Raw genomic sequence first — 13,847 nt, 5'->3', positions numbered from 1 at the left:
TTATTAATTGTTCAGGTGGATGGTAATAGCATTAATTAATTAACAACAAGCTATTGATGCTCTTTGTCCAAGATGAATTGCCACCTACAATTAGAATCTTATTAATACTTTGTTTGTATGTCCATTATTCTTGATGGTACCACTACAAAAAAAAGAGTTTAAAATGGCATTGACATTACGGCGGTTTTAAAGAACCGTCGTAATACCCGGTTATTATGGCATTTTTGGTTGCTGCCATAATTAACTTTGTGTTTGGTGGCAGTTCTGGTGATTATGGCGGTTTTAAACCGCCATTTTCACACGTATATAAAACAAACGAATTGCAACCCTAGCCTCATTAAACTAAACACAGTAACGGCGCTCTCGATCTCCCTTCTCTCTCCTTCGTCTCCTCCGTGCTCCGACAACGCTGTTCTTCCCTCTCGGGCTTCTCCTCTCTTCGCCGATTACGATTTCTCTAGGTACCTCTCGCTCTCGACCAGTTACTAATTTATTTCTCTGCAGCTCTCTCTCAAGTTCTCTAGGTACCTCTCCCTCTCAAGTTTTTGTAACCTTACCCCCTCCCCTTCCCCTCTCTCTCTCTCTCTCTCTCTCTCTCTCTCTCTCTCAGATCTAGTGCCAATGTCTTTAGTAGCTTCTGCTTTATGTGATTTGCAGTTGAGGTAGTGCCAATGTCTTCTCAGATCTAGTGCCAATTTTGATTCGGAAGAAACTTTTAGGGTTCGGAAGAAATTTTTGATTGAATCCATTTTGTGGTGTTTTTAGTTCCAAGATTAACCGCTAAATGCTAATTAATGTTCAGTGCTGGATAGATTCAATCATTCAAATATATTTTGCATTATTGTTGCTGTAGATCGCATATTCTCTTTTTGGCAGTGCTTGATTTATTATTTCCTCATTGTTTGGAGAAATATACATGTACTAGTGCTCTGCTCTCATTCATCTGTGTGCCTGATTTGTGCTATCAGTTTTCTGATTTGTAACTTTCTTTGTAATATTTGTTCTCACAGACAACCTAGTAGAGAATCTATTGGATTTTGAGTATGAACTTAAGAAGCCATACCTATTATATCGGAATGCAGCTCAAGAAGTTAATGGTATATGGTTTTACAATGAAGATGAATGTGAAGAAGTTGCAAATCTCTTTAATAGGTATCTTAATTTTTGTTGTTCAAGTTATTTATGTAATCTTTCTTGCTTAATGCTTTCAAACTTTAGATGCTAATTCATATCAGGATTCTGTTGATTTTATATTTGCGTGTGTGCACACATGTTCTTATTTCCTCTTTTGGGATGGGGGTTTTGTTGGATTATAGTGTACCTTGTGTAATTAGGCAGGATGTTTAACCCTCTATCTACAGGATACTTTCTGAATACTCAAAGATACCTCCAAATGCAGTAATACCTTCGCTCAAAAGGTAAGGGATATTTTAAGAAAAAAGCTTATAAAAGTAATCTCTCTTTTTAAGCGTTATATTCTATTGCAATTTGCTGCCTACATCTTAATAAGTATCTGATAGTATATATTCATATATCTTGGTGATTGAGCAATCTCATCACTTGTGTCATTTAGAACCATGGATGAAAAGTAGAGAAAATGTGTTAACTTTTTAAGTCCCTTTGCTAAAATGAGGTGGACTGTGCTATTTGTGTTCTTAATTGATTAATTGATGCAACACCTAAAATATGAGGGCTAAAGATTGCAGAGGTGTTAGTTCACTAATCACTATCTTCTTGATTTGGGTATTTTAGGACTCTATTGCCAATGAGTTCCTTTTCTTCTGAGATTGGAGTTCAGTTTGAAACTAATCTTAACATTTGCACACAGGTCTCATCTGCTTCTCTAATATATCCTATTTACTCTTCCTAGGTTGGGCCTTTGACATTCTTGGTTGGGGATTCTCCGATCTAGGTTTGTTTTTGTTACTTACTCTTCCTATTTTATGTTTGTTCCTCTCCCTGATTTTTCATTTTAATGATTTTCAATTTGTCTTCTTTTCTTCAGCAGAAAAACTTACTTCATGTGATGTGGTATCAAAGCACGAACACTTCTATCAGGTGCTTAATAAACTATGTGAATTTGAGTAAGACAGTTATTCTATAGGGTCTGACTTGTTCCTCAGCCTATATTCTAAAGGAATGTTCGTATTGCCAATTTTCAAGTTTTATTTAATGTGTATATTGTTGTTTTTGTTGCAATTATTTCGGATTGTATTGAGGATGGATTTGATTTACCTACCAGTTTTGGAAGTCTTACATCAAAAGGCCAATGATATTGGTTGGACCAAGCCTTGGTTCTGCTGTTGCCATTGATTTCGTAGTCATTTATCCAGAAGCTGTATGTCCTATCTAATAATTTAAATTCAGACTATCCACAACAAGCCAGTTTCTGAGTAATTTATTTTACATTAAGCAAAATTTTCATTTAGTAACTCTGGTGTGAACTTATCATTCATTTGCAGTTCATCTTTTCAGGTGGAAAACCTTGTTTTGATTGATGCTAGTGTATACAGAGGGAACAGGAAACCTAGCAACCTTACCTAGACTTATAGCAACCTTACCTATTCCAGGTTCTTGAATAATTTGGTCACCAGAATCTATCTGATAAAAAACTCACTATATATGGCTAGAGGATGAATAGGTAGATTTCTTCCTTGTATTGAAAGTGGACTTATTCTCAGACACTGGTTCCATGTACTGAAATTGAAATTTCTTGCAGCATCTCCTACTTTTGCTTGCGTTGTGGCCCTATGGGGGGTAACACTGCATCTTCTATTGTTATCAATAAACCCATATGGGTACAAATTCATTTTAGATGAGCTTTATTTGAACATAGTGGTTGGTGTTTATTTTAATAAGAACCAAGCTAATCTAAGCCACTTGTCCCAAGAGAGAAAAAGAGAACAAAATTGTTTGATGTGTTAAAATTTTATTAGCAACAATCAAGTGTTCATTCAAGTTCTCACTAAATGATATAGTTACTCTCTGGAGCAATATGGTGATCATCTTGATAATCTGTTTGTTTTTTACAGGGTTAGGGTGTTCAGTTGCTAGTTTTGGGATCAGAATGTTGTCTGCAATTCTGACATCTTCGAATATCAAACTGTTCCATCTTAGTGACATCCGGAGAAGGTATACCATATAGTGCAGACCATAAGAAGAGAAAATAAATGTATGTTTCTGTGCCTATTATCTGTTCCTTGAGGCACCTAATAAGAAACAACCAACCTGTTCAAGTAGTCAAGTGGTTATAAGTAGTCAGTCGGCATTGTACATTATTTATGCTTTTCCGTCTGGTTTCTTTGGCAAAGTATTTATAATTTATGGACTTCTAGTAGTATCTATATCTATATCTATATTTTTGATTTTCCCTATATTTCATCCTATCTTTTGACATCGTGGTTTACTTGCAAGCATATCACTATTGATGTGCTTGTTTATGGGCTAATTTTATTAGAAATAATAAAAGGAATATAACTTTATGGGCTAATTTTATTAGTTTTCCTTTCTCTGGTATTTGGAATGTGCGCTTGAATCTAATTGCACAATCTTTCTCTAGATCTTTTTAAAATATTTTGGCGCTGTCAGATATTGATGTCATTACCATATTTATGTCTATACAAAATCTAAGGGCTTTAGATTCCACATTGTTTCTCTCTAACTTTTTGCTTGAACGAGCTGGCAGATTAATGCCAAGAAAGAAAACACCAAAACTCTTGGACTTTATGTAATTTGTAATTTTACTTATGCGGTATGCATTCATCTAATCTAACTGTTACATTCAACCCTCAAGAAAACTAAATAGTTCTGTCATCTGAAAGAGTTCCTTTAGTGCATAGTTTTCTTTTGATATCAGGGCCTGTTTGTCTGGCACCTTCGAATATGTAAATCTTATTTGTTGCTTTTGGTTTGTAAGCTTTCTGGCTTGAGGAAGACCAAGATCGCACCCTCACATGCTTCTTTGATCGAGACCCCAGTCCTCTGGCTCGGCAGGCTCTGTATCTTCTACGCCCTCCTCAAGATTAGGCTGGTTGGATCTCATGTCAACCCACTTGTCTCAGGTCTCTTCATTTTTTTTGACACTCTTTCAGTATATTAATATTTTGTTTGAGTTATATAATATTTCATTTATGGATTATGATTTTTTGCTATTGTAAATTTTAATCACAATTATTTATTTAACGCAATAAAAATAACGGTAAAAATTATTTTTTTAAACGATAAAAAAAGTCACTATAAGGGTAAAACGGCGGTTCAAAAATGCCATTTTAACCAACCAAAACGCCACTCTGTCAAGGTAATAATGGCGGTTCAAACTGCCGTTTTAACCTATCCAAAAACCGCCATTTTAACCCTGGAAATAACGGCGGTTTGAACCGCCGTTTTAACCAACCAAAACGCCACTCTGTCAGGGTAATAATGGCGGTTCAAACCGCCGTTTTAACCTATCCAAGAACCGCCATTTTAATCCTGGAAATAACGGTGGTTTGAACCGCCATTTTAACCTATCCAAAAACTGCCGTTTTAATCCAGAAAATTATGGCGGTTTTCAAAAAACTACCGTAATAACTAGAATGGCGCCCAAAATTACGTCGCTTCCTAAAACCGCCATTCTTGGTAATAATGGCGGTTCAAACCGCCGTAAATACCTAAAAAAACCGCCGTTTTAACCAGAATTTTTTGTAGTGTACCCCACATGAAACATTTCAGAAACTCTTTAATCCAAGTATCAGCAAAAGAGATTTTAAAGCCTTGAATGATAATTTTAAATTGAGTGTTCATAATTTTATGTATGTTATTATAATTAGATATTATCAATCTCCAGGTATCATTAGATACTATTATTTAAGGGCTATGGTACATTTTTTTGTACTAATTAGATAAGTAATATTTAAAATATAATAATAGTATTTACTAATATAAAGTGTTACCCGTTTAGTATTGTGTGTTCCATTGCATGATTTAATATAAAGTGTTTTACTGCATTTAAAATTTTTAATTCTACTCCATATGGTTCCAAAATATAATCTTTGAATCTTGGCTATAGTGTTTTGGATTAGGAATTTTGTGTTTTCAATTGGTGGTATTTGAATGTTAGTTTAGTATTGGATTTGGTGGGTGAGGCTTTAGGATTTATGGTATTTGAGTCCATAGTTTATTTTTTAAGGTTTATGTCTTTATGGTTTGATTGATAGGTTCTTTTAGCATTTAGGTTTCCTGCTTTGCGATTTTGAATATATGGTTAAGGGTTAAAGTTTAGGATTTTTTGTGTAGTTTATGTTCTCGGTTTTACAAATAATGAAATTAGTGTGACGAGTTTAGAATTTACAGTTTAGGATTCATGATTTTGCAATTTATGGTATGAGTTTTGGGATTTGAGGTTAAGAGTTTAGAGTTTTGGGTTTGTGATTTTCTATTTAAGTATTACGGTATACGATTCAAATTTACATATAGGTTTAGCGGAGGTTAGGGTTTGAGAGTTACTATTTAAGCTTGTTGGTTTAGAGTTCAGTATTTATAATTTATGGTTTGTTAGGAGCATTAAGAGATTGTAGTCGATGATGTAAGATTTAGGGTTTACATTTTATGGTTTACAATATTGGCTTAATCATTTAGGATTTATGTTTTCCAACGTAAAAAATTTCACCATTGTAATATTATTCGAGAAAAAAAAATTTGTATACGCTATTGATTCATTTGTAACAGACGCGGATAATCAAAGTAACCAATATATTTTAATTTTATTTGGACTTTGAACCGATTTTATTTATTTTCACAATGAATGATCATTTTGTTTCACAACCCACACAATCTGGCCCGGTAAATATTTTTTTCACAAAGCCTCAAACCTTTAATTAAAAAATTAGTTGAAGATATCTTTTTCAGTACACTTTATATTGTACCAAGCTTTTCACTTTATTACTTTCTACTGAGAATATCGATCTGAGACTTTATTCTTCCACATAATCCATTATTACACATGTGCCTAAGCCAAGCCACAACATGACTCCAAAGCTTATTTTTGTCTGATCTAGCAGTCAAGGATGTCCATAATAGCCAACAGAGACGACATGAGCAGGCATGCATTTTAGTAAGAAGTTTTGTATACAAGTTTATTTGTTTGTCTGTCTTTATTTGTTTACTGTATCTATTTCCTAATATTAAGATATCATAAATATAGTTTCAGTACGATAAGTCTTAACTATTGCATATGATCCAGTATTATTAAAATATCAACAGCGTTCAATCTAACTTGAACATTTCTTTAGAATTGCAAATTGGTAAAGTTCAATCATTTTGGAATAGATTAGAAAACACACAATTTCGATTCAACTAATTCATGTTTTAAATTTAAAAACAAATTATCTGTAGGAGGTTTATCGAATTGTGGTATGCATGGCCAAGGTTCAAGAACCCCTTTTTCCAATTCAACGTCAACAAGTAGGTATAATCTGATACTCTCTACCATAAAGTTATGATAGTATATAATTTTTACTCTTTAGATATATTCAATTATAATATTCTACTATAATGTGTTAAGCAACAAATATTAAACGTTCTATCAATGGATCGTAAGAAGACATAGCATTGACGAAACATATAATGGAAAATTTTAAGCAACAAGATTATAATTTCATATTTGTGATGGTCATAGGTAACAACTGTTTATGATGCACTTTGGTGACAAGAGAAAATGAAATGTTTATTCCATTTTATGAGCTAAAGAAGGTTTATAAGTTATATGACACCCATAAATATTGTACTGTCAAACTTCGATATGTTAGTTGGGGTATATTTTATCTCATCATGTGGGATAAGCACTGGAACCAGGTGACAGGAGAAGTATCTGCTGACCACTATATAAAGGACGTCTTTTCCTTCACAGAGATTTATCTCATCCATAATGTATTTTAGTTTAAGGTATTCTGATAAAGACCCCTCTACAATAGCTCAAATAAGAACAAGCAATGATGAGTCGAAGAAAGATAAAGTAACCACTAAACAAACTCCTAAAATGTAACACACATTGTTATAATTTAAGAGCATCAACCAATTTTTATTTATATACTAACATACATACTCTATTAACTATCTGACTTTTTTGAGATAGTGACATAAAAAGGAAAGTTGAAGTCGAGGATTTAAGTGATTATTATTGTGAAAGGTATTTCGTGATTTGATTTATATGTCTATGTGAAATACTTTGTTACCAGCCTAATATTTTTATGTATTTTACAAATAGATCAATAGGCTGGTGCACTTATTCTAAGTTCTTAACCAGGTCTGATATTCAAGCTATTTTGTAAGTTGTTAAAAAATAAAAATATTTTAAAAAATATATTTTTTTACTATTTTTTAACTCATTATTGACTATCTTACAATATGTGTCACGAAAATTCTTTGCCATACTGCTTAAAGCAGGCATAAATAGTGAGTGGCATGTTATAAAACCTCCAACTAAACCAACCAGAAATTTTATCTTCAAGTTAATGCCCAACGAGAATTGAAAGAAAGAACTGAAGCTGGAGGTGATTGGAAGCTATTCTACAGTTATTATAGATTAAAACAAGGTGATTTCTACAGGTTGGATATTAAATTTGTGCAGGAGAGAATCATGAAGGTTGTCCTGCATTAGTGACTTATCTTAATAGCTTACCCTCTTGAATTATGGATTTGGACTTGTAATACTTTACAAGTGACGGTCCACTTTGCAGTATTAGAAACTTTTTGAGCTTTGAATAGCTATAATGGACATATATTACCCTATAATGGGACTCATTGTGTATAGCTTTAATCTTTAAGACTTTAAACATTTATTAAAGAAACAAAATAGAACTTAAGAATTTTTGTTATTACCACCTACTTTCCCAAAAGATACCAAATTTGAAAATGAAGACAAGGAACATATACATTTTGTAAGGTGAAATTCATGTGAAACATGTTTTTTTTTAGACAGCAACTTTATTCAAGTACATTATATTTTCTTTGACTAAAAAGATTATTAGGTGCAACTACAAAAAGGCTGGCTTAAAAAATATAGAAAACTGCAAGTGCATGCATGCATATTAAATAGGAATAGGAATTTCTTGTTGAAGGGCTTCCTTCTTAGTGATGCCTTCTTTCAAATTTTTAAAATTACTTTCCCCAACTCCATTCTTTACAATATCATCCAAAGCATCCCAAGAAAACGGCCTATAATTATCACCTAAAAGACAAAAAAAAATTGATTCACATGATGCACTAATCTAAAACTATACTTGTTCTCTTGATACAAACTAAAAGTCATTATATGATTTGGAGCATGTGGTAACCTGAAAGACAAACCCTACAATAGAGAGAGTCTTGTGCATATTCTGAAGGCTGCATCAATCAACTTGTAAGCTGAATGACGAGATTACATTTTAATCTTCATGCAAGAACAAGCACTTATCAAGATTAATCGCATCAAATATCTAATTAGTAACATTCTGCTTGAAAACTTTTAATAGTATGGAATTGAATTAAATTCTAGTATTTTGAATGAATTAGTAAAATTATAAAATTGAATTGAATTCCAATGTTTGAAATGTTTATAAAATGAATTAAAGTTTTAAAGGTGGACAACTTTATCCTTTATTAATATAATATCATATATAAATAATAAATATACTTATTTATTAAATTATATGAAATAATTAAAAAATTATATTTTTCAACTAAAATTAGTTCACCTCTTTAAAAAAATTGAATTAATATAAAAATATTAAATTTTAAAAATTGTTATTAATTAAAAAAATTAAATGGTTCTCCATTGTTGATTCCAACGACAAATCAATAATAAAAAACAAACATGAACTATCAAGAAACAATTTGTTGAGTGATCTAATGACATAGCAAGTAAAATAAAAGTCAATTATTAACAGTAAATTATAGCAACGAATTGATATCATTAAAATGGTAACTTCACATTGACTCCAAAAAATAACTATTTATTAGTTGTTGAGATTCTTATATACCAACATTAACTGATTAATAAGAACAAAATTAAGCATATTTATGAAATTCAAAGACAATGAGACTTAGATAAGACAAAAATATTATGTCTCTATCCCTACATCTTTATTTCTTTTGATATGTCTACATCTTTTTGTTCAGACAAGTACCAAAACAATCCACCAACAAGCTATAGCTCAAATGGCATAGTCTCTCCATACTCACCTAGAGGTTGTGGGTTCGAGTCTCACTCCTAATTTTGGAAAAAAAAGTACCAAAACAATCCATATATGTCTTCAAAATCAAGTGATAAATTCATAGATTTACTTAAAAAATGAAAAGGCCTTTCAAAATTACTGGAGAAAGCAAAGATTAATCTAGGTTCAAAACAACTTTACTTGATCAAACACAAACAATTCTATTGACAGCATGATGAAAGTGATCAACTGTGGCTAGAAATTAATAAGTACCTTTTATAATATTACCCTAATATTTTGGAGCAATTGAAGGTTTTCATTCTCAATTAGATTCATGAGCCCTTTAAGAGCCGCTTCTCGACCAGTCCACGCTTTGGGACCAAACTGCGACATTTTGAACTGGACCATTTTTAAGCGGCAGTAACTGTGCTACCCAGATTGAGTATGCGTCTTCTCCATACCCTAACATTACTCCCAACAACTGTTACCCTGTCTGTGAGTAAGACTGTGATTTTGACATTCGGCTCCAGGCGGGGGATGCTCAATGAGATCATTATCAAGAACATTCGTTGATGACTGTGCGATAGGAGATTCATTGGTAATGTTGCGCTCGTCAGATAATGCTCCTGCTAGTTATGTCAGCGATGAACTATGATAGGGTTTTGGAGGAAATCAGATTTTTTTCTTGTGTCAGGTGAAAATTTGATTTGAATCAATAAAGATTCTTGTGTTATGTGAAAATTTTATCTCAATCATTACAGAACGGGAACTATAGAAAGTAAAGATGTGCATTGTAACAACCCAGATTTTTAACAACGGATTTCTTAAGCTCTATACATTAGAATTCGCAAAATTCGAGGTGATGCGGTTAAATTTAGTTTGACGAGCTGATTTTGTAAGACCCAAGACTTTTGAAAAGTCCTATTTTGAACTAATCTCAAATTATATATATTTATTTATAGTTTTAATTTCAGAAATTATTTTTATTAAAAAATAATTAAAGGCAATTAATTGGATTTAAAATAAATTAAGGTTTTTGTCTAAACTCTATTCCTAAGGATTATTTTCCTATCTATGATTTAAAGTTCTAGAAATTTAAAAATAATGAGGTTTGGCTATTTAAATTAGAATTTTGTCTAATTTTATAATTATTGATTATTTTCTATATTTAAATTATAAAATTAGTGGTTATGAAATAATAAGAATTTTATAAGATTTGATTTTAGATAATTTAATTTATATCATTTAATACTTTAAGTTAAAGATAAAGAGAAATTAATTATACTATCATGAATTTTCAATTAGAGTAATTTATTGAAAATCAATTAGTATTTTTTATACTACAAATAATATTTTAAAGTAACTTTAGAGATTAAATTAGTTTTTCAATATTAATATCTTATGCTCTAATTTTATTAAAATTACCAAATTATCTTTATACCTAATTTTTACCAAAACCCTAAATCCCCAAAATATCACCCTAACCCTTAGTCACCACCGTCACACCCCCCAAACCCTTCAGCCAAGCCTAACCTCAGCTACTAACCAAGAAAGAAATGAAAAAAAAGAAAGAAAGAAAGAAAGGGGGAAAGAGAGAACGGGAGAGCAGAGGGGAGGAGAGATCGGTGAGGGAGAAGGGTAGAGGGAGGAGCTACATCGCCATCACCGGCCTTGGGCTCGCCGCCGTTCATACCCCGTTGCGTCACCACCCAGCCGTCTCCAGCCCACCGCCAGTCGCTGTTGTCGTCACCAAGGGAGGAGAGAGAAAGAGGCGAACGCGAGGAGAGAGAGAGAGGGAGCTCGCGAGGAAGCTGCCGCCGTCGAAGCTGGGTTCGTCGTTGTCGTTGGAGTCCGCATCACTATCGAACTTGCTGCTGTCACCGAGGGGAAGCCCGTCGCCGCCAGCTTCGTCGGGTCTCCGCCGCTGAACCTGTCGTTGCCACCGCCACTGGAAGCGCGAAGAGAGAACGCGCGAGGGAAACTGTCGCGGAGCTGCCGTCGCCGCCGCGTTGCTGGGCTCGCCATTGTCCTGCCCGCGCGGCTGCTGCGTTGCCGGAGCTCCTCGCCGCCGCTGTCGACGGCGGAAACCGCCTTCCAAGCCTGTGTCTGTTGGTAAGCCCTAACCCTGCTTCAGCTTCTTTATTCGTTAAGTTTACCTTTACCGTGAGAATTGTCGCTGAGGTTGTCTGTGCCAGGTTATACGGTCACCACAGAGTTTCTCTGCCGCCGTCCAAGTTGCCACCAAAAGGATTCACCACAGCCTCCTCTGTTCTTGTCTTCGAATTAGAACTGCCCTTTTCCACTGAATATGTAACTCCTCTATCCTTGCTTTGCTGCCATTTTATTCCTCTGCTATGATCTTTTAATTATGACCGCGTATGTCTCTGTTTTAATTCTGCTAAGGATTGTTTGAAAAATTAAAATGGGTGCTGCTCCCCACCGGTTCAGTCACATTGGAATCACTGCTGCTGCCATAAAACAGAAAGGGAAGGGAGTTACTATGTTTAACCTGTGTGAATTCAGCTAGTTGAGGTAGGGGTTTTTCTTAAATCTATTTTATATTACAGGGTTGTTATAAATCGATATTAGCGCGTAAAATACATTTTTGTGATTTCGTGAGTCTTATGAATTGAATTGAGTTGTTTTAGTTGAATGAGATCATTAGTTTGATTTGATATTAAACCCGATTTGATATTGGAATTTGATTTTAAAATAAACTTGGAAAAGACTTGATATTTGAAAACGGGTTATTTATTGAGAATGATTTGCTATTTTGGAAATGATTCAAAAAGTGTTTGAAAGAATGGTTTGGTTTGAAACTATTTGAGAAGACCGAGAATTCTTAACTATTGATTGATGCTGTTGGTTGAAGTCGGTTTTAATTATGATTTATAGGATTGGTTGACTGAATTCTGGATTTTGTAATTTCTTTGGGTTGAGTACTATTGTTGTGATAATGGTTGTTGGAAGTGATTTGACTGATTAACAGGTGTTTGGTTTGGTTTGGTTGGGACCCGAACAGGGTGGCAGAATCCGAATTTTAGAGGAGATGCTGCCGAAATTTTATAAAATTGGAAGTTTTGTTTGAAGTAATTGTTTAAAAAGATTTAGTTCTTAAACGTTATTTGTTTCGGATTGATTTATTTAAAAAAGAAAGAATTATGTTTTGAATTGAGATTGTTGATTAACAGAAAGAAGGATGATGAGGATTGATTTGAAATATGATTTTTGAATGAATTTGGAAATGGGATATGGATTGACGAATGATGATGAGATTGAGAATGGCTTAGATATTGATGAATGATGAATGAATTATTTATGTGGCTTATGAATTTGAAATATCTGAGATACGAGGTTCCCTGGATTAAGTGCCGTGGCTTGCCACCACGTGTACCAGGTTGAAAACTCGATACTCTGTTGACCCTACGACGTAAGTGTGACCGGGCACTATATAAATTCCCGGGAATGTTACCCCCATTGAGCAATATTGATTATTTGGGAAAAACTATGCATAGACTCTTGGGGATGCACGTCGGGGGACAGTCTAAGGACAATTCAGACTTGTCGGGTTGGCTGGATAACCGACAGATGAGCCTCATCAGCCATAGGACAGGCATGCATCATATGCATTTGTATGCTTTGCTTGGGTTTGAACTTGTTTTGGTTTGCCTAATTGCTAAACTGTTCTTAACTGCTACTTGAACTATTTGCTGTAACTGCTACCTACTTGTGCTTTCCTTGTCTGCCTTGCATGTGTTTGTCTTGGCGTGCTACATTTGAGAATAAACTTTGGTGCTAAATTATTGATTGTATTGTTTGATTGCGTGGTTGGTTTCTGATTGAGATTTTTCTTATAAGAAAGGAAAGATTTTGGATTTTTGATAGATTAAACGTTTCTTTGAAAAGGTTTTGAACGATTACCTACTTTTTTTTAAACGATTCATAAGGCAATGATAATCACTGAGCTTGAAAACAGTTTTCTTATTAAATATCTTCTTATGACAACTTTGAAATTTCATGGTGAGACCGTGTGGTTAGGTTCTCACCCCCCTACAGCTTTACCTTTTCAGGAACCGGATGAAGAAGCATTAAGAGAAGTTATACCGCGTTTGGGTTATATGTTGTTGTATTAATTAGATTATTTTGTTTTCCCTCGTCTTTGTTATTACAAATTTGTAAGAGGGATAGGAGTTGTATGTTTTATATGTTTATTATATTATGAGATATTATGTAAGGAGTCTTGTATATGAATCTATGCCTGCTTGTATTTTTTTTAAGATAAAATAGTTTTCGATTTTCGAAGAAATCAGCGATACGGCGTTGAGTCACATGCTCCTATTTTAATATCTAATATTTAAAGTAGTCGTAATACTTCTTGCTATCAGAGTAGCGCAGCCGGAAGCGTGACTTCTAATAGTGAAGGTGTTACATTATGGTATCAGAGCGGTCTTTCCTGTAGAGCCTGAGGAATAGACTGATTATGCTTCAATTGCATACTCTGAGAGTCAGTCATGTAGTAGGTCTTGTTTGGATAACGAGAATAGACCTTTAAGTACATGACGGTCTATTGATAAATACCATTAATCTTGCATTGCATAATTCCTGGTATTAAGTTTGGCCAGCTTAACACTAGTGAATTATGTATATGTAAGTACTAATGGGTTATGATAGACAATA

General features: G+C 33.8%; 1 protein-coding gene across 50 annotated transcripts; it reads left to right on the top strand.

Moving 5' to 3' along the window:
• Positions 1-327: 327 nt before the first annotated feature.
• LOC112751166 (alpha/beta hydrolase domain-containing protein VTE7) lies at positions 328-13,476 on the top strand. Of its 50 annotated transcripts, none has more exons than XR_011872489.1 (12): positions 328-461; positions 1,011-1,152; positions 1,362-1,418; positions 1,871-1,912; positions 2,009-2,058; positions 3,033-3,132; positions 3,917-4,061; positions 6,373-6,441; positions 9,136-11,282; positions 11,366-11,480; positions 11,574-11,702; positions 13,227-13,476. XR_011872489.1 is itself a non-coding variant. In XM_072217166.1 (11 exons), the coding sequence occupies exons 2-6, from the start codon at positions 1,044-1,046 to the stop codon at positions 2,542-2,544; spliced, it is 369 nt and encodes a 122-aa protein (XP_072073267.1). In that variant the 5' UTR covers positions 328-461; positions 1,011-1,043; the 3' UTR covers positions 2,545-2,570; positions 3,033-3,132; positions 3,917-4,061; positions 6,036-6,091; positions 6,373-6,445; positions 6,656-7,064. The 50 variants fall into 50 exon arrangements, 14 of the variants coding, with proteins under 14 accessions (XP_072073267.1, XP_072073264.1, XP_072073265.1 ...); XR_011872496.1 differs by lacking the exons at positions 11,366-11,480; positions 11,574-11,702; positions 13,227-13,476 and adding exons at positions 2,243-2,393; positions 2,476-2,570; positions 6,039-6,091 and having other exon boundaries at positions 2,006-2,058; positions 6,373-6,445; positions 9,136-10,023; XR_011872494.1 differs by lacking the exons at positions 9,136-11,282; positions 11,366-11,480; positions 11,574-11,702; positions 13,227-13,476 and adding exons at positions 2,243-2,393; positions 2,476-2,570; positions 6,039-6,079; positions 6,656-7,064 and having other exon boundaries at positions 2,006-2,058; positions 6,373-6,445.
• The last annotated feature ends 371 nt before the right edge of the window (positions 13,477-13,847 follow it).

Source organism: Arachis hypogaea, chromosome 15 (assembly GCF_003086295.3).
Source record: "Arachis hypogaea cultivar Tifrunner chromosome 15, arahy.Tifrunner.gnm2.J5K5, whole genome shotgun sequence".
NCBI lineage: Eukaryota > Viridiplantae > Streptophyta > Magnoliopsida > Fabales > Fabaceae > Arachis > Arachis hypogaea.
This window is presented reverse-complemented; position numbering and strand designations above follow the sequence as displayed.